Source organism: Salmo salar, chromosome ssa06 (assembly GCF_905237065.1).
Source record: "Salmo salar chromosome ssa06, Ssal_v3.1, whole genome shotgun sequence".
Taxonomy (NCBI): domain Eukaryota; kingdom Metazoa; phylum Chordata; class Actinopteri; order Salmoniformes; family Salmonidae; genus Salmo; species Salmo salar.
In genome coordinates, this window is record NC_059447.1 from 75260486 (window position 1) to 75285655 (window position 25170).

The window sequence follows — 25170 nt, forward strand, 5'->3', positions numbered from 1 at the left end:
ACATGTTCAGGAGAAGAACATGTGTATGGATGGTGGAGATTGTTGTTATATGGAGTGAAGGATGTAGTAATAGAATAGACTGCCGTTGACAGAAGTAATACCGAAAGCCCAGCCACAATATTGGATATTTAGGATTGTTTTGAAATATTTCGCAGTATTTTCAATGGCATATTCTGTATTTTTTGCTATTTTCCAATACAAATTTGGCTATATTCCTTGATGAATATTCAGTCTTGACAGCACTGCCTCTCAACAGATCTCAACTGGAAGAATACATCAGCAATGCGGTCCCCTGGTTGGACATCACAGATGGTAGAGGGATGTGTTTGATGGGCCTGGCCCACCATTCTCTCTCAACAGATCTCAACTGGAAGTATACATATTTTTTATTTTTATTTATTTTAATTAACTAGCCAAGTCAGTTAAGAACAAATTCTTATTTACAATGACGGCCTACCAAAAGGCAAAAGGACTCCTGCGGGGCCGGTGGCTGGGATTAAATGTTTTTAAATAAAATAGGACAAAACACACATCATGACAAGAGAGACGCCACAACACTACATAAAGAGAGACCTAAGAAAACAACATAGCATGGCAGCAACACAACATGGCAGCAGGCCAACATGGTACCAGCATAAAACATGGGACAAAAATGATTGGGCACAGACAACAGCACAAAGGGCAAGAATGTAGAGACAACAATACATCACGCAGCCACAACTGTCAGTAAGAGTGTCCATGATTGAGTCTTTGGATGAAGAGATTGAGATAAAACTGTCCAGTTTGAGTGTTTGTTGCAGCTCGTTCCAGTCACTAGCTGCAGCGAACTGAAAAGAGGAGCGACCCAGGGACATTTAACATAATGTGACTGGCAGAACGGGTGTTGTATGTGGAGGATGAGGGCTGCAGTAGATATCTCAGATAGGGGGGATTGAGGCCTAGAGGGTTTTATAAATAAGCATCAACCAGTGGGTCTTGCAACGGGTATACAGAGATGACCAGTTTACAGAGGAGCATAGAGTGCAGTGATGTGTCCTATAAGGAGCATTGGTGGCAAATCTGATGGCCGAATGGTAAAGAACATATTGCCGCTCGAGAGCACCCTTACCTGCCAATCTATAAATTACATCTCCGTAATCTAGCATGGGTAGGATGTTCTTCTGAATCAGGGTTAGTTTGGCAGCTGGGGTGAAAGAGGAGCGATTGCGATAGAGGAAACCAGGTCTAGATTTAACTTTAGCCTGCAGCTTTGACATCTGCCAATGCAGTCCCCTGGTTGGACATCACAGATGGTAGAGGGATGTGTTTGATGGGCCTGGCCTTCACTTTCTATGAGTACTTGTAGACATGGTTTTTCCTCCTACTACACTAACACTGTGATCAGGACCAACTGTTGAACGCTGAACGAAGGAGAGCTCGGTGTGTATTGGAAAGTTTTTTTATTAGCTAGCTAACTTTTTAGTTTGGATCCCGCAACGCAGTTGGCATCAGTCGCTGGGACTGCTACTCTCTCTGTCCAGTGATCCTGCCGACCAGGGCCGGGTCTGAGGAGCTATTTGGCGCTAGCAGCTAGCCTAGCTGCTAGCTAGCCGCCTATCAATCTAGCAGGGTTTCTTGAGGGCTTGAACGCAGCCCACAATGTGGTTAGCCATTGTGGCTGGGGCTGCGGATTGTCCCGGGTTTGTGACTGTCTGGATCCCTGCTTTTTGTTGTTTCATTTGTATTTTATTTTTGTATTTTTTACCCCCTTTTTCTCCCCAACTTCGATCTTGTCTCATCGCTGCAACTCCCCAACGGGCTCGGGAGGCGATTGTCGAGTCATGCGTCCTCCAAAACATGACCTGCCAAACCCTGCTTCTTAACACCGGCCCACTTAACCCGGAAGCCAGCCGCACAAATACGTCGGAGGAAACACTGTTCACCTGATGACTGAGTTCAGCCCGCAGGCGCCCGGTCCGCCACAAGGAGTCGCTAGAGCATGATGAGCCAAGTAAAGCCCCCCTGGCCAAACCCTCCCCTAACCCGGACGATGCTGGGCCAATTGTGCACCACCATATGGGACTCCCGATCACAGCCGGTTGTAATACAGCCCGGGATCGAACCTGGGTCTGTAGGGGCGCCTCTGGCACTGCGATGCAGTGCCTTAGACGCTGCGCCACTCTGGAGTCCCCTGTTTGTTGTTTTAAATCTTCCCTGTGACCTGCCCTGTCTGAAACTGCGAGGAGGAACAGCCTAACCTACGTTGCTAGCTACCATGACAAAGACCAAAGCCGGCGGGAGTACCGTTGAGGACAGTGGTGTCTCACTATCATAGGTGAAGGTTCTTTTAAACAAAGATTGTTCCACAACTAGTTGTTACAACAAGATAATAGCTTCACGTGTTTTGTCCAAATACTGGTGGATTCATCTAATAAAATAATGGACGACCTGACCAGAGAGGTCCAGGACCTGAAGAACAGTTTGCAGTTCTTCCATGGTCAGCTCGAGGAGTTGAAACAGGAGCATGCCTTATGACAGCAATCTGTTAGTCATTGAGAGAAGACATCAGTTCTGTGTGTGAATACATGATAACAATGACGGATAAATCAGAATTCTCAAGGGACAATCAAGGCAGAATAACATGGTTGTGGGCGGAATTGCAGAATCTCCACATGAGACCTGGACGGAGCCTGAGGACAAAGTGAGGGAAATGATCTCTGAGAAATTGAAGATGGACCACAGGAAGATTGAGGTGGAGCGCGACCACAGGACTGGAAAACCCAAGTGAAAGGCCAAGCCGATAGTGGTAAAGTTCCTGAAGTTCAAGGACAAGGTAGCTGTTCCGGAAAGAGCCACGAACTTGAGAGGAAATGATATCTTCCTCAACGAGGACTATCCTGAAGCTATCCCAGCCATGGAAGCTTCCAGAGCGCTTGGGGACATTGCTTATATCCGCTATGTCAGACTCATTGTCCACCCTCCCTCCCAGAAGCCTGGAAGGGATGAGAGAGCCAAGCCTATGGGATTGTTGCTTCAACCCGGAAGCGCACACACACACACACACACACACACACACACACACACACACACACACACACACACACACACACACACACACACACACACACACACACACACACACACACACACCAATTGATTAATGGACTGCTGAATGTATATTTTTTTCTCTGGCTTTGTTTGCTCTTTTCAATATTATGTCTATCTCTGAGAAGCTACCCAGGAAAGGGCTGAAAATAGCCCATATTAATATATGTAGGCTTAGAAATAAGGTTCATGAAATCAATAACTTGCTAACATCAGATAACCATCATATATTAGCCATTTCTGAGACTCACTTAGATAATTCATTTGATGATACAGCATTAGCAATACTAGGATATAACATCTGTAGAAGAGACCGAAATGCTTATGGGGGAGGTGTTGCTGTAAATATTCAGAGCCATATCTCTGTATTGCTTAGAGAAGATCTTATGTCCAGTGTTATTGAAGTGTTGTGGTTGCAGGTTCACTTGGCACATCTAAAGCCTTTTCTTTTGGGGTGTTGCTATAGGCCACCAAGTGCTAACAGTCAGTATCTAAATAATATGTGAAATGCTTGATAGTGTATGTGATGTAAACACAGAGGTCTACTTTCTTGGGGACCTGAACATCAAGCTGTTTGCTCAAGAGGAAGCTTCTTACTGTAACCAGTTCCTGTAATCTGGTTCAGGTTATTAATCAACCTACCAGGGTGTTTACAAACACTACAGGAACAATTGTTTTAATACTGTAGAACTTTCTTCTGAAGCTGTATCCGTACCCATTGGATATAGTGGCTATATCCAGGAAAGCCAAAGTACCAAATGCTGGGCCTAAAATAGTATATAAGAGATCATACAAAATATTTTTCTGTGACTCTTATGTGGATGATGTTAAAAATATTTGTTGGTCTGATGTGATTAATAAGGAGCATCCAGATGCGCACTTGATGAATTTATGAAATGTCTTCTTCCAATTATTGATAAACATGCACCTGTTAAGAAGCTCACTGTTAGAACTGTTAAGGCTCCATGGATTGATGAGGAAATGAAAAACTGTATGGTTGAAAGAGATGGGGCAAAAGGAGTGGCTAATAAGTCTGGCTGCACATCTGACTGGCTTACTTACTGCAAATTGAGAAATGATGTGACTAAACTCAACAAAGAAGAAGACGAAACTGTATGAAAAAAACTTTGGAGTACTTTAAATGAAATTATGGGCAGAAAGACAAATTCAACTCCCATCTTTATCGAATCAGATGCCTCATTCATCACAAAACCATTTGATGTTGCCAATTATTTTAATTATTATTTCATTGGCAAAGTGGGCAAATTTAGGCAGAAAATGTAAATAATGAACAGTGAGCCATCCATCGTACTCATGCATAAAATTCCGCTACCCAAGAGTGGTAAAGCAGCCTTTACTGGTTCTAACAGCAGACCGATAAGCTTGCTGCCAGCTCTTAGCAAACTGTTGGAAAAAATTGTGTTTGACCAAATACAATCCTATTTCTCTGTAAAGAAATTAACAACAGACGTTCAGCATGCTTATAGAGAAGGGCACTCAACGTGTACTGCACTGACACAAATGACTGATGATTGGTTGAAAGAAATTGATAATAAGAAGATTATGGGAGCTGTACTGTTAGATTTCAGTTCAGCCTTTGATATTATTGACCATAAACTGTTGTTGAGGACTGATATGTAATGGCTTTTCAACCTCTGCCATATCGTTGATTCAGACCTATCTAATAGAACTCAAAGGGTTTCCTTTAATGGAAGCTACTCTTTTCTATTTTTACCAATGACCTGCCACTGGCATTAAACAAAGCATGTGTGTCCATGTATGCTGATAATTCAGCCATAGTCACTGAAACCCTTAACAAAGAGTTGCAGTCTGTTTTAGAATGGGTGGCCAGTAATAAACTGGTCCAGAACATCTCTAAAACTCTAAAACTACATTGTGTTTGGTACAAATCATTCCCTAAGTTCTAGACCTCAGCTGAATCTGGTAATGAATGGTGTGGCTGTTGAACAAGTTGAGGAGACTAAATTACTTTCCTTTACCTTAGATTGTAAACTGTCATGGTCAAAACATATAGATTCAATGGTTGTAAAGATGGGGAGAGGTCTGGCCGTAATAAAGAGATGCTCTGCTTTTTTGACACCACACTCCAAAAAGTAAGTCCTGCAGGTTCTAGTTTTGTCTAATCTTGATTATTGTCCAGTCGTGTGGCCGAGTGCTCCAAGGAAGACCTAGTTAAGCTGCATCTGGCCCAGAACAGAGCGGCAAGTCTTGCTATTCATTGTAATCAGACGGCTGATATAACTACAGTGCCTTGCAAAAGTATTCATCCCCCTTGGCGTTTTTCCTATTTTGTTGCATTACAACCTGTAATTTAAATGGATTTTATTTGGATTTCATGTAATGGACATACACAAAACAGTCCTAATTGATGAAGTGAATAAAAAACAGATAAGTGGTGCATGCATATGTATTCAACCCCTTTGCTATGAAGCCCATAAATAAGATCTGCTGCAACCAATTACCTTCAAAAATTAGATTGCACACAGGTGGACTTTATTTAACTAAGTGTCATAGGATCTGTCACATGATCTCAGTATATATACACCTGTTCTGAAAGGCCCCAGAGTCTGCAACACCACCAAGCAAGCGGCACCACCAAGCAAGCACCATGAAGACCAAGGAGCTCTCCAAACAGGTCAGGGACAAAGTTGTGGAGAAGTACAGATCAGGGTTGGGCTATAAAAAATTATATGAAACTTTGAACATCCCACGGAGCACCATTAAATCGATTATTAAAAAATGGAAAGAATATGACACCACAACAAACCTGCCAAGAGAGGGCCGCCCACCAAAACTTACAGCCAGGCAAGGAGGGCGTTAATCAGAGAGGCAACAAAGAGACCAAAGATAACCCTGAAGGAGCTGCAAAGCTCCACAGAGGAGATTGGAGTATCTGTCCATTGGACCACTGGGTGGATAGTTATGCTCAAGTTTTCTTTCTTTTTTTTGTCTTTTTGTTTTGTTTGTTTCACAATAAAAAATATTTAGCATCTTCAGGTAGTAGGCATGTTGTGGAAATCAAATGATACAAACCCCCCCAAAAATCCATTTTAATTCCAGGTTGTAAGGCAACAAAATATGAAATAATAATAATAGTTGAGGAGAGACTGACTTCATCACTTCTTTTTATGAGAAACCTTAATGTGTTGAAAATCCCAAATTGTTTGCATAGTCAACTTACACACAGCTCTGACACACACACATATCCCACCAGACATGCCACAAGGGGTCTTTTCACAGTCCCCACATCCAGAACAAATTCAAAAAAGCGTACAGTATTATATAGAGCCATTATTGCATGGAACTCAGTTCCATCTCATATTGCTCAAGTGAACAGCAAACAGATAAAGCATCACCTCACGGCATAACGCCTCTCCCCTATTTGACCTAGATAGTGTGTATGTACTGATATGTAGGCTATGTGTGCCTTTTGAAAAAAAATATGTTTTATGTAGTTCTGTCCTTGAGCTGTTGTCTATTTCTGTTCTGTATTATGTCATGTTTCATGTTCTGTGTGGATCCCAGGAAGAGTAGCTGCTGCTTTTGGAACAGCTAATGGGGATCCTAATAAAATACCACAATACCTCTTATAGGGCTGTGAAAATACTGGGAAACACACCACCTACTACTTTCATTTTACCAGGTATGTTGACTGAGAACAAATTCTCATTTACAGCAATGGCCTGGGGAACAGTTACAGGGGAGAGGAATGAGCCAATTGGAATCTGGAGATGATTAGGTGGCCAGATTGGGAATTTAGCCAGGACACCGGTGTTAACACACTTACTCTAACAATAAGTGCTGGAAGGTAGCCTAGTGGTTAGAGTGTTGGACTAGAAATTGAAAGGTTGCTAGATCAAATTATTTGTGGCTATCTGGCTAGCTAACAGTAGTAGCTAGCCACTATTGACTTACTATGGGCTTGCAATTTACTCACACTAGTGGGTATTGTAGGCAGGTAAAAATGCAAAAATGTACACTGCATGTATTTATTAACGTATCAAGATAAAATATTGTAGTCAGGCAGCATGAAATGTGAATAGGCAACATTTCATTTCGAAGTCAGAAGCTGTGTTCGAATACCCATACTAACATACTGTATACTACATATTTCATGAGTATATACTACATACTATTAGATCATTTTTGTATACTGTAAGCGAACGTTTTCCTTTCAGTTGAGTGTACTAGAGCTTCGCCTGTCTACCGGAAGTTGATGCTGTTGCTATGCAACCTCTTCCTTGCTTTTTAACATAATAAATTACTAGCTAGACATTTTACAACTTTGGGTGTGTTTTTAAATACAATCTGGAGTACCAGAGGACGCTCAGAGTGCGCTCTGGGCGTTCGTAAATTCAGAGCATTGTCCGTTTGTAAATTCAGAGCGGTTCGCTCTTGGAGCATTCGGAGCGCACACTGGATGCTCTGGCCGAGGAGTAGGGTTGATCCAAGCGTTCTGGCCTCACAATGGCAGTCAAGCACCCAGCTAACTGGCTAATGTTGGCTAGCTTGCTAGCTATTTCCAGACATAAATGAGAGAACACCTTACTCTGACCATTTTACTTGCCCTAGCAGAGCTGGTTAGGCAGTTTTCATGTTATCCAGAGCGTTGGTGACTAACTGTGCTGCTGGCAACAATTTAATTAAGCTTTTTTGCCAACGTTTACTGACACCGGTCATATATTCTATGGGTGTTGAGCGTTCGTAAATCCATCAGTTATTCTGCACTCTGGTACACTCAGACGAGAGTGCTCTGAAATTGGAGTAGATGGCCAGAGCGAATTTACGAAAGCACCAGAATGTCCATTTGAGAACGTACGACTATACCACTTAGCTAAACTAAGAATTACAGGATTAATCAGGCCAGTAAACGTTGGGTAGTTATTTAGATAGCATAAAGTTAATATACTGGTAATTTTGATGTATTAGTAGCCAACTAACGTTAGGTAGCTAGCTAACATACCGGTACATACTGCTGTAATAATATGCTATGTGGTTCGTAAGGATAGTGTAGCTAACAAATTGTCAGCCAACATAACGTGTAGGGTAAGTTATTTGGAAAGTCATTACTTTATTAGATTGCTCAACATTTTCTTAAAATTTGTCGTAATTAGTTAAAGCAATGAATTTGTATCCGCTCTCATTGGACTTCGGCTGCATATTTTCTGCCATTTTCTTCAAATCTGAAAACAATGTGAAGCCACGCCCATTTTATGAAGAATTGCATTATGGGCCCTAAAAGCATGGAAATAGTGTCGACTTCTTTTATAATTCGTAATTTGGCGAATGTAGTACGACATCAGGGAACTTTTGGCATACTAACTATATCCATACTATGACCAATAAGCATACTATTTACTCAATTTACGTCACAAATTTGCATGCTCGGAGTATGGTATTAATAATTTGGAGAAACACCCCAGGTGTACATTTTGGCAATTGAATCAAACTCGTGTTGCTGTATTTCAGAAGAGGTAGAGGGTGTTTTGATGCACAGTGTGTTGCTATGGTCTCAGATCTGTGTACCTAACATCAAACACAGAACACGCAGGCATGCACACACACTCAAATGGACACACACACACACACACACACACAGAGCCACTCGCCTCTCCCAAATTCTGTCATGCTCAGCTGGCTCTCTCTGTCTCTCCCCCCTTCTCTCATCTCCCTCGTTCTGTGTCGCTCTCCCATTATTTCTCATCAACATCCGGCTTCCTTCCCTCTCCCTACTAGAGAGAAAATAATGACTCTGCCATTATTCTGTGATCTGTATCTGTACCGTGGCGTCTACACACACGTGCGCACGCACGCACGCACACACTTGCGCTCACGCACGCACTCACTCACACACCCGCACGCCGCACGCACGCACGCACGCACCCTCTTATTCACAGTCATTACTCACATCAACTGTATCCTTTTCTAAGCACACAGCACTTCTCATGGAAATACACTCAACATGCACACACTTTTATTGAGACACATTATGGTGCCTTCGGAAAGTATTCAGAAAAAGTCAAGAGGTCTAGATACTTTCCGAATGCACTGTACATATCCTACATACCTCAGCCCTTCTGAAAAATCCTAGTTGACAGTTAGTCTGCTGTCTGATCCAGATATAACCCTCCTTACTGATGCAGTTATAGACATGTTACAAATTATTCATTCATAGATGGGAAGAGTTCAGTGTGTTAGAGGGCAACACTGCACACACACACACACACACACACACACACACACACACACACACACACACTGTACACCGACAGAGAGGGAGAGGCCCCCAGGGACAAGTAAATTAATTCACATGCCAAGTTCACTTGCAGGTCTATTCTTTTGTCTTAGTATCTCACCGCACACACACTCACACTCACACAGACAGCCTGACACGTTCAGGTTTGACGTCATCCTTGGCTATTTCTGTGAGCTGTTATTGCTAATAATAAAATGCATCGTCTCGTGACAGGTGGCGTCATTCTTTCTGACGTAAAACAATACGTGTGCATTCTTAAGTGGTAACAGTCTGCTCGGTGTGATGGACTGCTTATGACTACGTCCTGTTTTTCCCAGCACTACACAGAAAGGCTATTTGGTGGTGCACATATTGTATTTCTTGGAACATCCCAGGTTAAGACACCTGCAAGAGGCCAACCTGCCTTAACACAATGTTTCTTTCACTCCCACTCTCTTCCCCCCCTCTCTCTTTCCTCCTTCTCCCCTTTCTCCCCCTCTCTCTCTCTCGACAGGTGTAAGCAGCCATGACTAAGTCCTATGAGTTTAACTGGCAGAAGCACCTGCCTGGCTTCATGCAGGAAGGAGCCTCATTCGACAGGTTTGACGAGGTAAGAAACAAACTCAAACTACCAACATTTTGGCAAACACTGAGTGCCAACTGCCAACCTGTCCTCCAACCAACTTGACATTAATCATTATATTACATTATACAACGGGTGAGTCTAATCCTGGATGCTGATTGGTTAAAACCGCATTCCAGCTGGTGTCTATTCCACAAGTTACTACCGGCTAAAGCTATGATGTTGAAATGCCTATTTGCTCTGTTCCATCTCACTACACAATCCACTGTTTCATCAGTCCAGCCAGGTAGTTTATGAACTTGATCTCTACCTTAAAAAGCATCTAGACATTATCTCCCATTTCTTTTAGACTAGCATTTGGTTTTCAACAGTGGAGATTTTTATAAACCTTGCTGTCTGTCTCTCCGACAAAATTGTTTCAATATTGAAATTCAATCTCCAGCTGTCAGACAGCTTTTCTCAGCCAGTCGAAATCATGAATCAGCTGGCATCATTTTTATGGATATATACAAAGAAATGTCAATAAAAAACAGGTAAAACAAAACACAATGCAGCTAGTTTGCAATCTTTCCAGCTTCAGTTTGTGTAAGGTTCTGTATTTATTTTCTTAGTCAACCTTGTGTTCTGTTTTGTTATGTTCTTGAACGTAGCCCTGTCTTTCATTTTTGTTCATTGATTTCACCTGTGTTAGTTACTCACCTGGTCTCATCAGATCCTTATTTAGTTCAGTTCAGTCTGTTTGTGCCTTTGTGAGGTATTGTTCGTTTTCACTCTACTAAGCCTTTTCCTAGCTCGTTTGTGAGAACCAGTTATAGCGTTCAGTCCTAGTTTTGATTCACCTGCCTGTTTGCCTACCTGTGCATGACCATTGCCTGCCGGTGACCACGATTCCTGCCTTCTGCGAAGGCGAAATTAACACCTGCCGCGCTCTCCCTGAGTATTCATTACAGTTTGAAGTGATTGTGTTAGCTGTGTTGTTGGCTAGCTCCTCTGAACAAGTGTCCTCACGAGAGCACATTTTCTATGCCAGGTGAAATCATGTATCATTAGCTTATTGTTATGGATTTATCCAAATAAATGTCAGTAGAAAACTGCTTAAACGAACGCAAATGCAGCTACATGGCTGTTATTCTGGCTGCACTGTTTGACGTGACTGTAAGTTACCCGTAGTTTGCTAGCTAGCAAGGGATAAGAACGTTGCGAGCCAGTATGGCAATGGAACATTTTGAACAAACGCCTCCATAGATTCAGAACAAAAAGACTTAACGACTGGGTCGCGTCTCTGGCAACTGAACCGACCAGCTGGCTTGAGTAACAACCTTAGATTTGTGTCGGGACTATATCTCATGGAAGGATGAAATAGTATGAATAAATTAATTTCAAAAAAATTCTGAAAGAAAATGTTAATCATTATTTGAATATGTAGATATAAAAGTGATAATGCCGGTGTTTGGAGGATATATTGGCACGGTTTGCCGGCCCTCGACTTCGTCTGGGCCTACAGTAACAACACCCATGCCAATATATCAACACTGGCTTCTCAGGCATTATCACTGCCATTTCTATCCTAACTAGAATGTCATTGTCTCTGAGTTTTGGGTGTCAACATGGCGCCCATTAGAATTAGTGCATCTCAAACAAGGTTAGCCTGAAACTCTATCTATGGCCTGTAGCTCTGTGTCTCTGTGCAGCAGTGGCACAACTAACCCTACCCTAATGACGGTCCTCTCGTTGGACATGAAGACACAAACACACACATGTAGGGCTGTCTCCTTTATGGCATTTAGAAATCATTGTGTTAGTCAGGGCACACATGCCCACACACACACAAAGACGTACACACACACCAGCATTTCCGTTAGCCGGTAATAGCCAGCTTTTGTCTGATACATTTTTTTAAAGCCGAGAGAAGAAGAAATCCCATTGCAAAATAAGGATTTTTAGCCTATTCATTGATGGAAATAACAGTCGGTGTAAATACATTTGACTGGTCATGCTTCTAGGTTATTTTGCATAATTTAGTGGAATTAAATTGCCGCATGTTTACAGTATATTCGCTATGTATCTTATTTATCACACGCGTTATTTATACAGATTCAGAGCCTTTAATTAGAAAATTTGTCAGACAGCGCAAGAGCTGCTTCTGTAGCATCTTGTGGTGCTTTCAAGACAACTGGGAACTCTGAAAAATACGACCTCGCCAGGTCGCAGTTGTAAATGAGAACTTGTTCTCAACTAGCCTACCTTGTTAAATAAAGGTGAAATAAATTAAACATTTATGTCAGTGATCATCAGGTCGGAAATTCAGAGCTCTAGGAAGAGGCCTGAGTTCCCGAGTTGGAATTCCGAGTTGGATGACCGCTCAAAATTATTTTTCCCAGTCCTAGTTCCTAGTTTTCTTGAACGCACTGAAGTCGGTAGTTGGAGATTTCCAAGTTCCCAGTTGTTTTGAACGCGGCATCAAATGTCAATGGAAGGCAGGCTTCATCAGCGCGTCACACACCACTGCAATGAGCTGGAGGCAGTCTGCATTTTGAAAACATATACTTAATTGTTTGAAACCTGAATGTTTTAATACATATGAGGCATGTCTTACCTTGCTTCAAATTAGCCTATTAGATCTCCTATCTTTCAGCATTTCTAGTGGATATTTTCATCTCTGTCACATGAAACCTCTTGTGCAGTACCCCTTTAACAATGGTGTTTTCCTACTAATTGCATTATGGAACGAACATTCACACGTAGCCTACTGCCTTGTGTGCATTACTGTGCTTATAACGTGAATAAATAGTAATTTATCAACATTTTATTCTAAACATTCTGCTCTGTTGCATCAGCCTCATTGCTTTTTAACCGTTTTTTTTTATGTAGCCTAGGCCTGCTGGTTGTTTGACAACTGTCCCAGAGTCTGTTTGGAATAGGTTATTTCTTTCTTGTGTCACGTCCTGACCAGCAGAGGGAGTAATTGTATTTGTTTTGGTCAGGACGTGGCAGAGGTTTTGTGTTGTGTGTAGGTTGGGTGCTGGACTCTCAATTGGAGGCAGGTGTTTCTAGTTGCCTCTGATTGGGAGTCCTATAAACAGGTGTGTGTTTTTCTTTGTGTTTGTGGGTAGTTGTTTTTGCATTGCTTTTAGTATAGCCTGCAAGACTGTTGTACTGTCGTGTTTCTTTGTTTCTTGTTTTTGTATAGTGTTCACGTTCTTGATTAATTAAATTCTAAGATGAACACGAACTCCGCTGCGTATTGGTTTACTTTCTCAGACGAGGACTTCTCTGTTTCGTCTGAGGACGAAGACAGTTGTTACATCTTGACAAGCTGACCAATAGAATAGGTAGCCTAAACTTTTCTACTATAGTAAATTGACATAGGCTAGTGATTTTTCTGTTCGTTACTCATCTTGTTGGCTGAGGAAATGTACATGTGAACAGTTATTCTAACATGTTCAAAGTGCACATCAGAATTCAGTAAGGAAAACCGCACATCGCTGCATCCTCGACTTGCACGTTCTGTTAATATGAATGACCATATTCTAAATGTGATTTCTGTCATTCTGAGCACCGTGGGTGGACACCCTAATCAGGTTACAAACACGATGCATATGGGTCTGTTAAATTTCTCAAATGTCCGGAAACCCTGACACACTCACACATAAGTAGGGCTATCTCCTTTATGGTACAATACTTCATGGTGTTGGTCATTAGAACTAAAGGCACAGTCAGATACCGCATTGATCCACCACAAACCTCTTACATCTAGACGTTTCGCTAGCGGAACACCACTCCAATATCCAATGATTGGGCGTGGCGCGAAATACAAACTCCTCGAAAATCCGAAAACTTCCATTTTTCAAACATATGACTATTTTACACCATTTTAAAGACAAGACTCTCCTTTATCTAACCACACTGTCCGATTTCAAAAAGGCTTTACAACGAAAGCAAAACATTAGATTATGTCAGCAGAGTACCCAGCCAGAAATAATAAGACACCCATTTTTCAAGCTAGCATATAATGTCACAAAAACCAAAACCACAGCTAAATGCAGCACTACCCTTTGATGATCTTCATCAGATGACACTCCTAGGACATTATGTTATACAATAAATGCATGTTTTGTTCAATCAAGTACATATTTATATCAAAAACCAGCTTTTTACATTAGCATGTGACGTTCAGAACTAGCATTCCCACCGAACACTTCCGGTGAATTTACTAAATTACTCACGATAAACGTTCACAAAAAACATAACAATTTTTTAAAGAATTATAGATACAGAACTCCTTTATGCAATCGCGGTGTCCGATTTTAAAATAGCTTTTCGGTGAAAGCACATTTTTGCAATATTCTGAGTAGATAGCACGCCATCACGGGCTAGCTAATTTGACACCCACCAAGTTTGGTACTCACCAAACTCAGATTTACTATATGTCACGTCCTGGCCAGTATATAAAGTTAATTGTTTTGTAGTTTGGTCAGGGCGTGGCAGAGGGTATTTGTTTTATGTGGTTCGGGGTGGTGTGTTTGTTAAAAGGGTGTTTGGTTTAGTATTTCCGGGTTTTGGTTTATGTCTAGGTAGTTCTATGTGGAGTCTAGTGAGTGTATGTCTATGTTTGGTTAATTGGGGTTGGGACTCTCAGTTGAAGGCAGGTGTTGTCTATCTGCCTTTGATTGAGAGTCCCATATATTAGGGTGTGTTTGTGTTTGTGATCTGTGGGTGATTGTTCTGTGTTGAGCCTATGCTAGCCAGACTGTTTGTAGTTGTTCGTTCGTTCTTTTTGTTTTGTGATTTTGTACGTTCATTTTTTTGAAGTTAATAAATTCTCAAGATGAGCATACACGTACCTGCTGCGTATTGGTCCTCCTTCACCGACGACAACCGTGACACTATAAGAAAAATTGGATTACCTTTGCTGTTCTTTGTCAGAATGCACTCCCAGGACTTCTACTTCAATAACAAATGTTGGTTTGGTTCCAAATAATCCATAGTTATATCCAAATAGCGGCGTTTTGTTCGTGCGTTCAAGACACTATCCGAAGGGTAACGAAGGGTGACGCGCGGATGCGTATCGTGACAAAAAATTTCAAAATATTCCATTACCGTACTTCGAAGCATGTCAAACGCTGTTTAAAATCAATTTTTATGCGATTTTTCTCGTAAAATAGCGATAATATTCAGACCGGGAAACCCTGTTTTCGTTCAAAGACTCAAAGTTGAAAATGGAGTCGTCTCGTGCACGCGCGCACCCGTCTCATTGTTCTCAGATCGACCACTTACCAAATGTGCTACTGTTTTTCAGCCATGGGCTGCAAAGTCATCATTCAACGTTCTGGCGCCTTCTGAGAGCCTATGGGAGCCTTAGAAAATGTCACGTTACAGCAGAGATCCTTTGTTTTGGATAGAGATGACAAAGAAGGCCAAGAAATGGTCAGACAGGGTACTTCCTGTACAGAATCTTCTCAGGTTTTGGCCTGCCATTTGAGTTCTGTTATACTCGCAGACACCATTCAAACAGTTTTAGAAACTTTGGAGTGTTTTCTATCCAAAGCGACTAATTATATGCATATTCTAGTTTCTGGGCAGGAGTAATAATCAGATTAAATCGGGTACGTTTTTTATCAGCCGTGAAAATACTGCCCCCTATCCATAACAAGTTAATCAACTTTGTCATGGCGACCAAAAGTCAGATAGTCTGCTGTGAGTTAGTCTGCTGTGAGTGTGAGTTAGTCTGCTGTGAGTGTGTGTTAGTCTGGTGTGAGTGTGTGTTAGTCTGCTGTGAGTGTTAGTCTGCTGTGAGTGTGTGTTAGTCTGCTGTGAGTGTGTGTTAGTCTGCTGTGAGTGTGTGTTAGTCTGCTGTGAGTGTTAGTCTGCTGTGAGTGTGTGTCAGTCTGCTGTGAGTGTGTGTTAGTCTGCTGTGAGTGTGTGTCAGTCTGCTGTGAGTGTGTATTAGTCTGCTGTGAGTGTGTGTTAGTCTGCTGTGAGTGTGTGTCAGTCTGCTGTGAGTGTGTGTCAGTCTGCTGTGAGTGTTAGTCTGCTGTGAGTGTGTGTCAGTCTGCTGTGAGTGTCAGTCTGCTGTGAGTGTGTGTCAGTCTGCTGTGAGTGTGTGTTAGTCTGCTGTGAGTGTGTGTCAGTCTGCTGTGAGTGTGTGTCAGTCTGCTGTGAGTGTGTATTAGTCTGCTGTGAGTGTGTGTTAGTCTGCTGTGAGTGTGTGTTAGTCTGCTGTGAGTGTGTGTTAGTCTGCTGTGAGTGTGTGTTAGTCTGCTGTGAGTGTGTGTTAGTCTGCTGTGAGTGTGTGTCAGTCTGCTGTGAGTGTGTGTCAGTCTGCTGTGAGTGTGTGTCAGTCTGCTGTGAGTGTGTATTAGTCTGCTGTGAGTGTGTGTTAGTCTGCTGTGAGTGTGTGTTAGTCTGCTGTGAGTGTGTGTCAGTCTGCTGTGAGTGTGTGTCAGTCTGCTGTGAGTGTGTGTCAGTCTGCTGTGAGTGTGTATTAGTCTGCTGTGAGTGTGTGTTAGTCTGCTGTGAGTGTGTGTTAGTCTGCTGTGAGTGTGTGTCAGTCTGCTGTGAGTGTGTGTCAGTCTGCTGTGAGTGTGTGTCAGTCTGCTGTGAGTGTGTGTCAGTCTGCTGTGAGTGTGTGTCAGTCTGCTGTGAGTGTGTATTAGTCTGCTGTGAGTGTGTATTAGTCTGCTGTGAGTGTGTGTTAGTCTGCTGTGAGTGTGTGTTAGTCTGCTGTGAGTGTGTGTTAGTCTGCTGTGAGTGTGTGTCAGTCTGCTGTGAGTGTGTGTTAGTCTGCTGTGAGTGTGTATTAGTCTGCTGTGAGTGTGTGTTAGTCTGCTGTGAGTGTGTGTTAGTCTGCTGTGAGTGTGTGTTAGTCTGCTGTGAGTGTGTGTTAGTCTGCTGTGAGTGTGTGTTAGTCTGCTGTGAGTGTGTATTAGTCTGCTGTGAGTGTGTGTTAGTCTGCTGTGAGTGTGTGTTAGTCTGCTGTGAGTGTGTGTTAGTCTGCTGTGAGTGTGTGTTAGTCTGCTGTGAGTGTGTGTTAGTCTGCTGTGAGTGTGTGTTAGTCTGCTGTGAGTGTGTATTAGTCTGCTGTGAGTGTGTATTAGTCTGCTGTGAGTGTGTATTAGTCTGCTGTGAGTGTGTGTTAGTCTGCTGTGAGTGTGTGTTAGTCTGCTGTGAGTGTGTATTAGTCTGCTGTGAGTGTGTGTCAGTCTGCTGTGAGTGTGTATTAGTCTGCTGTGAGTGTGTGTTAGTCTGCTGTGAGTGTGTATTAGTCTGCTGTGAGTGTGTATTAGTCTGCTGTGAGTGTGTGTTAGTCTGCTGTGAGTGTGTGTTAGTCTGCTGTGAGTGTGTGTTAGTCTGCTGTGAGTGTGTGTTAGTCTGCTGTGAGTGTGTGTCAGTCTGCTGTGAGTGTGTGTCAGTCTGCTGTGAGTGTGTGTCAGTCTGCTGTGAGTGTGTGTCAGTCTGCTGTGAGTGTGTGTCAGTCTGCTGTGAGTGTGTATTAGTCTGCTGTGAGTGTGTATTAGTCTGCTGTGAGTGTGTGTTAGTCTGCTGTGAGTGTGTGTTAGTCTGCTGTGAGTGTGTGTTAGTCTGCTGTGAGTGTGTGTCAGTCTGCTGTGAGTGTGTGTTAGTCTGCTGTGAGTGTGTATTAGTCTGCTGTGAGTGTGTGTTAGTCTGCTGTGAGTGTGTGTTAGTCTGCTGTGAGTGTGTGTTAGTCTGCTGTGAGTGTGTGTTAGTCTGCTGTGAGTGTGTGTTAGTCTGCTGTGAGTGTGTATTAGTCTGCTGTGAGTGTGTGTTAGTCTGCTGTGAGTGTGTGTTAGTCTGCTGTGAGTGTGTGTTAGTCTGCTGTGAGTGTGTGTTAGTCTGCTGTGAGTGTGTGTTAGTCTGCTGTGAGTGTGTGTTAGTCTGCTGTGAGTGTGTATTAGTCTGCTGTGAGTGTGTATTAGTCTGCTGTGAGTGTGTATTAGTCTGCTGTGAGTGTGTGTTAGTCTGCTGTGAGTGTGTGTTAGTCTGCTGTGAGTGTGTATTAGTCTGCTGTGAGTGTGTGTCAGTCTGCTGTGAGTGTGTATTAGTCTGCTGTGAGTGTGTGTTAGTCTGCTGTGAGTGTGTATTAGTCTGCTGTGAGTGTGTATTAGTCTGCTGTGAGTGTGTGTTAGTCTGCTGTGAGTGTGTGTTAGTCTGCTGTGAGTGTGTGTCAGTCTGCTGTGAGTGTGTGTTAGTCTGCTGTGAGTGTGTGTTAGTCTGCTGTGAGTGTGTGTCAGTCTGCTGTGAGTGTGTGTTAGTCTGCTGTGAGTGTGTATTAGTCTGCTGTGAGTGTGTGTTAGTCTGCTGTGAGTGTGTGTTAGTCTGCTGTGAGTGTGTATTAGTCTGCTGTGAGTGTGTGTTAGTCTGCTGTGAGTGTGTATTAGTCTGCTGTGAGTGTGTGTTAGTCTGCTGTGAGTGTGTGTTAGTCTGCTGTGAGTGTGTATTAGTCTGCTGTGAGTGTGTGTCAGTCTGCTGTGAGTGTGTATTAGTCTGCTGTGAGTGTGTATTAGTCTGCTGTGAGTGTGTGTTAGTCTGCTGTGAGTGTGTGTTAGTCTGCTGTGAGTGTGTGTTAGTCTGCTGTGAGTGTGTGTCAGTCTGCTGTGAGTGTGTGTTAGTCTGCTGTGAGTGTGTATTAGTCTGCTGTGAGTGTGTGTTAGTCTGCTGTGAGTGTGTGTTAGTCTGCTGTGAGTGTGTGTTAGTCTGCTGTGAGTGTGTGTTAGTCTGCTGTGAGTGTGTATTAGTCTGCTGTGAGTGTGTGTTAGTCTGCTGTGAGTGTGTGTTAGTCTGCTGTGAGTGTGTGTTAGTCTGCTGTGAGTGTGTGTTAGTCTGCTGTGAGTGTGTGTTAGTCTGCTGTGAGTGTGTATTAGTCTGCTGTGAGTGTGTATTAGTCTGCTGTGAGTGTGTATTAGTCTGCTGTGAGTGTCACACACAGCAGACTCCATCACCATGTTATCCCTCCCACCTTCCCGTCTCTTACTCAATCAGTCCAGTTAGCTGGGAGATGGCAGATCTAGGACTGGATGTACCACACACACACACACACACACACACACACACACACACACACACACACACACACACACACACACACACACACACACACACACACACACCGAGATAAGGATCAGTAATCCCTTAAATGTAGTCTTCAGTGAGGGGGATCCCTCCATGGATAAACACAACGTCATCGTTAACATCAAAGGGCATCTTTAACTGAGCCTTTTAACTAGGACAGCCTGGTTACTTTGGAATACATTCCTTAGTGTATTAACTTAGTGTGTATTTCTGCTAGTTATGTGGCCTCTACCCTGCTAGGACTCACGAGAGACTGGGTGGGTGGAGAGCTTTGGTGAATCTCTGCCAAGCTTCTGGTGAATCTAGTACACAAACTGTTCATTGGCACATTTTTGACATCTTGATTAAAGTTTGCTAGCGGAGGTTAAAAGGCGAGAACATGGTTGTCTGATTTTAGCCTGTGAAACATAATGAATACCCACTGGCACAAGACGTCAGATCACCATCCAACTTGATATTTGAGTTTACTTGTCAACCAACGTATATCCACCTGTAAATAAACCACAGAGCTAGCTTGGCATGGCTAACTATGGGTGGTTGCCGGTAGGCTACAAGTGTAGAATAGCAATAGAATAAGATGAGCTAGCGAGCAACGCTACTGATCTGTGGGTTTGTGGTTGGTGTTATGAGAAGTAGGTCATTTATCAGGGGTTTGTTTTACTTCTCAGATAGAAAATACTAGCAAGCAACTGGCCATGGTGGCCCTGGTCGACTGGCTTCTCTCTCTCTTTACATACCGTCTGTAATCACAGTTAACAAAAGAGATCATTAGCCAGGTTTTGAAAAGACCAAACCTCAACTCTTTGTTTAGAAAACAATGATCAACCCTGTTGTGATTAAAGAACAGCATAATTCTAGACAAGCTGGAGGTCTCCCGTGGAGTTGGCTGTAAGTGTGTGTGTGTTGATAATAGCTGTTGCGCAGGCTGATAGGCAAATAGAAGGCCTGCAGGGGACGACTGTGTTGATTAACATGGCAGACGTGCCTCTCCGACACACACACGCTTAAATATGCTAATCAGGAAGGATTCTTCCAGAGTCTGCTCTCATCTCACAGAAGCCCCACAGAGCAACAGATGGTGAAGAAGGGCTGTGTGTGTGTGTGTGTGTGTGTGTGTGTGTGTGTGTGTGTGTGTGTGTGTGTGTGTGTGTGTGTGTGTGTGTGTGTGTGTGTGTGTGTGTGTGTGTGTGTGTGTGTGTGTGTGTGTGTGTGTGTGTGTGCACAAAATATTTAACTTCCTTTGAACGGGGTATGGTAGTAGGTGCCAGGCACACCGGTTTGTGTCAAGAACTGCAACACTGCTGAGTTGTTCACGCTCAACAGTTTCCTGTGTGTATCAAGAATGGTCCACCACCCAAAGGACATCCAGCCAACTAGACACAACTGTGGGAAGCATTGGAGTCAACATGGGCCAGCATCCCTGTGGAACGCTTTCAACACCTTGTAGAGTCCATGCCCCGACGAATTTAGGCTGTTCTGAGGACAAAAGGGGGTTCAAGTCAATATTAGGAAGGTGTTCTTAATGTGTTGTACACTGTGTTTCGTTTTCTTAACATCTTAATTAGGATGCACGGTATATCAGTGAACTTATCGGAATCGGCCAATTCCGGCTAAAAATGCCAACATCGGTATCGGCCCGATGTCTAGTTTAACGCCCATGTGCAAAACCGATGTCAAAGCTACCATGCATACCTATATAACGTAATAACGGCACGTAAAATTCTGCGCTACACGTGCAACACAGCATTCCTAACCTAACACACAATGTCTGCTGTGTGGATCGAGCAGTCAACAAGTCCAGCAGTCATTTGAAAGAGTAAGAACATTTCAGCGAGAACTCAAAGGTGAAATCCATTAAAGTCAAGATAATGGAATTCACTGCCTTTGACAATCAACCGTTCTCTGTCGTGGGTGATGTTGGCTTTTGTCGACTGGTCGAGCACCGGTACATACTACCAAGTGCGCTATTTTTCAGATGTTGCCCTACCGGAATTACACAGTAATAGCGTCACTGCTATAAATAAAAAATAATAATAATGAATTAATAAACATTGCTTCACCGCTATTAGTTTCACGACTGACATTTGGACCAGCGATATCAGCCTCATGAGCATGCTGAGTCTGACAGCACAGTGGGTCGTTGAGGATTTCGTACTGAGGAAAGCCGTATTTCATGCTCATGAATGTGCTGGTTGCCATACCGCTGCTGCCATTTGAATGGCATTTGAGAACATGTTTGAAACATGAACACACTAGCTAACTCCATTTGAACAACTGACTGGAGAAATCAGCTCATCAACGGCGCCTGCAGCAGACGTGAGACCCTCTGTCATGGTATTGAAACGCCTGCTCAACAGGCATTCTCTCTTTACTGGGTCACCACCATGCTCGATGCTAGGTACAAGGACCGCTACTTCGATGCAGACAAGAAACAGGGTTTGCGTGAAATGTTAGACATAGCTGGATAAGATGGAAACGGACACAGTGACAATGCGCTCCGAGGAAGAGAGGCCACGGACAGACAGAGTTGAAACTTCACTGCTTGACATGTATGATGAAATCCTGGTTGAGAATGAAACGACTGAACAAATGAACAATGAAACAGCACAGCAAGTAAGTGAAAGAAATAGGTTTTGATTATGTTTTTCTGGTAATGGGGACATACGTAAATGTTCCAAAAACAACTTTTTGGTGTGTGTGTGTGTGTGTGTGTGTGTGTGTGTGTGTGTGTGTGTGTGTGTGTGTGTGTGTGTGTGTGTGTGTGTGTGTGTGTGTGTGTGTGTGTGTGTGTGTGTGTGTGTGTGTGTGTGTGTGTGTGTGTGTGTGTGTGTGTGTGTGTGTGTGTGTGTGTGTGTGTGTGTGTGTGTGTGTGTGTGTGTGTGTGTGTGTGTGTGTGTGTGTGTGTGTGTGTGTGTGTGTGTGTGTGTGTACGACTCGGCCAAACCCGGATGATGCTGGGCCAATTTTGCACCGCCCTATGGGACTCCCAATCACGGCTGGATGTGATACAGCCTGTATTCGAACCAGGGACTGTAGTGACGCCGCTTGCACTGAGATGCAGTGCCTCAGACCGCTGCGTCCGTGTGTGTGTTAACTATTTAACTTTACTAGGATGCTTAAAGGCCACTAAAATGTTTAATATCGGCTATCGTATCGGGTTTTTTGGCAAGGAAAATATTGGATATCGGTATCGGCCGAAAAAGTCATATCAGTGCATTTTTTTACTGCAGTGGGCTAAATCAGGGTCACACAGAGTGATTCTTGGTAGTCTTTAACAAATCTACGTTGAAACTTAAGTATAAACATCACAGACATGGTTATGGTCTTAAATAAAGTAGACACCTGTACCATGTCATAGACTTGAAATGTATTACATTTTGCATCTGTTTGACATAGAAACACCAGATTTTCATTGTTTTTAAAATAATAATCTTTATTAATTATGAAAAATATGAATAACATTCCACCCATGAGGCCGAAGAGGGCGCTTTGGTCATTGACTGCTACACAGCCCTTTTCTCTGTCTTCCAAATAATGATTGATTGTATCTCTCTAGGTATCATCTAAGTTCACCTCAGACGATGTAAGAAGACAACGTGTGTGACATGCATGGGGGGATCTCTCTCGTTGACTGACGACCATAATTGCTTTAGGTCAAAGGTCAATTGGAGACTCTTAGTCTGGTGGTGTTGAGTCATCCCTCTATCCTTAGGGACATGTCTGTGTGTGTGTGTGTGTGTGTGTGTGTGTGTGTGTGTGTGTGTGTGTGTGTGTGTGTGTGTGTGTGTGTGTGTGTGTGTGTGTGTGTGTGTGTGTGTGCGTGCGTGCGTGCGTGGGTGGGTGTGTGGGTGGGTGTGTGCGTGGGTGGGTGGGTGCGTGTGGGTGGGTGGGTGGGTGCGTGTGGGTGGGTGCGTGTGTCCTTTGGGACTTCCCTTCCCATTAGACATCAATAAATCAGTAATACTAATGATGACAGAAGGATGTACTGGGATACATTTCCTGCAACCCATCACCGGTCTGCTGCCGGCTGATGCTCTAATAGGATCAGGCACTTTAGGAACATCTCTGTGTGTGTGTGTGTGTGTGTGTGTGTGTGTGTGTGTGTGTGTGTGTGTGTGTGTGTGTGTGTGTGTGTGTGTGTGTGTGTGTGTGTGTGTGTGTGTGTGTGTGTGTCGGCTCAAACACCAGACATTTCCCACACTCCGTCTCTCCATCTCCCATTCTCCCTCACTCCGTCTCTCCATCTCCCACACTCCGTCTCTCCATCTCCCATTCTCCCACACTCCATCTCTCCATCTACCACACTCCATCTCTCCATCTACCACACTCCGTCTCTCCATCTCCCACACTCCTTCTCTCCACCTCCCACACTCCATCTCTTCACCTCCCACACTCCATCTCTCCATCTCCCACACTCCATCTCTCCATCTCCCTCACTCCGTCTCTCCATCTCCCACACTCCATCTCTCCATCTCCCACACTCCATCTCTCCATCTCCCACACTCCATCTCTCCATCTCCCACACTCCTTCTCTCCATCTCCCACACTCCATCTCTCCATCTACCACACTCCATCTCTCCATCTACCACACTCCATCTCTCCATCTCCCCACACTCCATCTCTCCATCTCCCACACTCCATCTCTCCATCTCCCACACTCCATCTCTCCATCTACCACACTCCGTCTCTCCATCTACCACACTCCATCTCTCCATCTACCACACTCCATCTCTCCATCTACCACACTCCATCTCTCCATCTACCACACTCCGTCTCTCCATCTACCACACTCCATCTCTCCATCTCCCACACTCCATCTCTCCATCTCCCACACTCCATCTCTCCATCTCCCACACTCCATCTCTCCATCTACCACACTCCATCTCTCCATCTACCCCACTCCGTCTCTCCATCTCCCACACTCCATCTCTCCATCTACCACACTCCATCTCTCCATCTACCACTCTCCCACACTCCATCTCTCCATCTACCACTCTCCCACACTCCATCTCTCCATCTACCATACTCCATCTCTCCATCTACCACTCTCCCACACTCCATCTCTCCATCTACCACTCTCCCACACTCCATCTCTCCATCTACCACACTCCATCTCTCCATCTACCACACTCCATCTCTCCATCTCCCACACTCCATCTCTCCATCTCCCACACTCCATCTCTCCATCTACCACACTCCATCTCTCCATCTACCCCACTCCGTCTCTCCATCTCCCACACTCCATCTCTCCATCTACCACACTCCATCTCTCCATCTACCACTCTCCCACACTCCATCTCTCCATCTACCACTCTCCCACACTCCATCTCTCCATCTACCATACTCCATCTCTCCATCTACCACTCTCCCACACTCCATCTCTCCATCTACCACTCTCCCACACTCCATCTCTCCATCTACCACACTCCATCTCTCCATCTACCACACTCCATCTCTCCATCTCCCACACTCCGTCTCTCCATCTACCATACTCCATCTCTCCATCTACCACACTCCATCTCTCCATCTACCACACTCCATCTCTCCATCTACCACACTCCATCTCTCCATCTCCCACACTCCATCTCTCCATCTCCCACACTCCATCTCTCCATCTCCCACACTCCATCTCTCCATCTCCCACACTCCGTCTCTCCATCTCCCACACTCCATCTCTCCATCTCCCACACTCCATCTCTCCATCTCCCACACTCCATCTCTCCATCTCCCACACTCCATCTCTCCATCTCCCACACTCCATCTCTCCATCTCCCACACTCCATCTCTCCATCTCCCACACTCCATCTCTCCATCTACCACACTCCATCTCTCCATCTACCACACTCCATCTCTCCATCTCCCACACTCCATCTCTCCATCTCCCACACTCCATCTCTCCATCTCCCACACTCCATCTCTCCATCTACCACACTCCATCTCTCCATCTACCACACTCCGTCTCTCCATCTACCACACTCCATCTCTCCATCTACCACACTCCATCTCTCCATCTACCACACTCCATCTCTCCATCTCCCACACTCCATCTCTCCATCTCCCACACTCCATCTCTCCATCTACCACACTCCATCTCTCCATCTACCACACTCCGTCTCTCCATCTACCACACTCCGTCTCTCCATCTCCCACACTCCAT

General features: G+C 44.0%; 1 protein-coding gene across 7 annotated transcripts in view; it reads left to right on the top strand.

Moving 5' to 3' along the window:
- The window catches only part of LOC106608040 (1-phosphatidylinositol 4,5-bisphosphate phosphodiesterase beta-4), a 172460-nt gene that overhangs the window by 64652 nt on the left and 82638 nt on the right, over nucleotides 1-25170 (top strand). For all 7 annotated transcript variants that reach the window (XR_006770319.1, XR_006770320.1, XM_045720990.1 and 4 more), the window contains one exon: nucleotides 9855-9950. Coding sequence is in view for 5 of the 7 variants with exons in the window: in XM_045720990.1 (XP_045576946.1) it covers nucleotides 9867-9950 (84 nt within the window). In the remaining 2 variants the exon portion in view is untranslated. The remainder of the gene's footprint in view (nucleotides 1-9854; nucleotides 9951-25170) is intronic.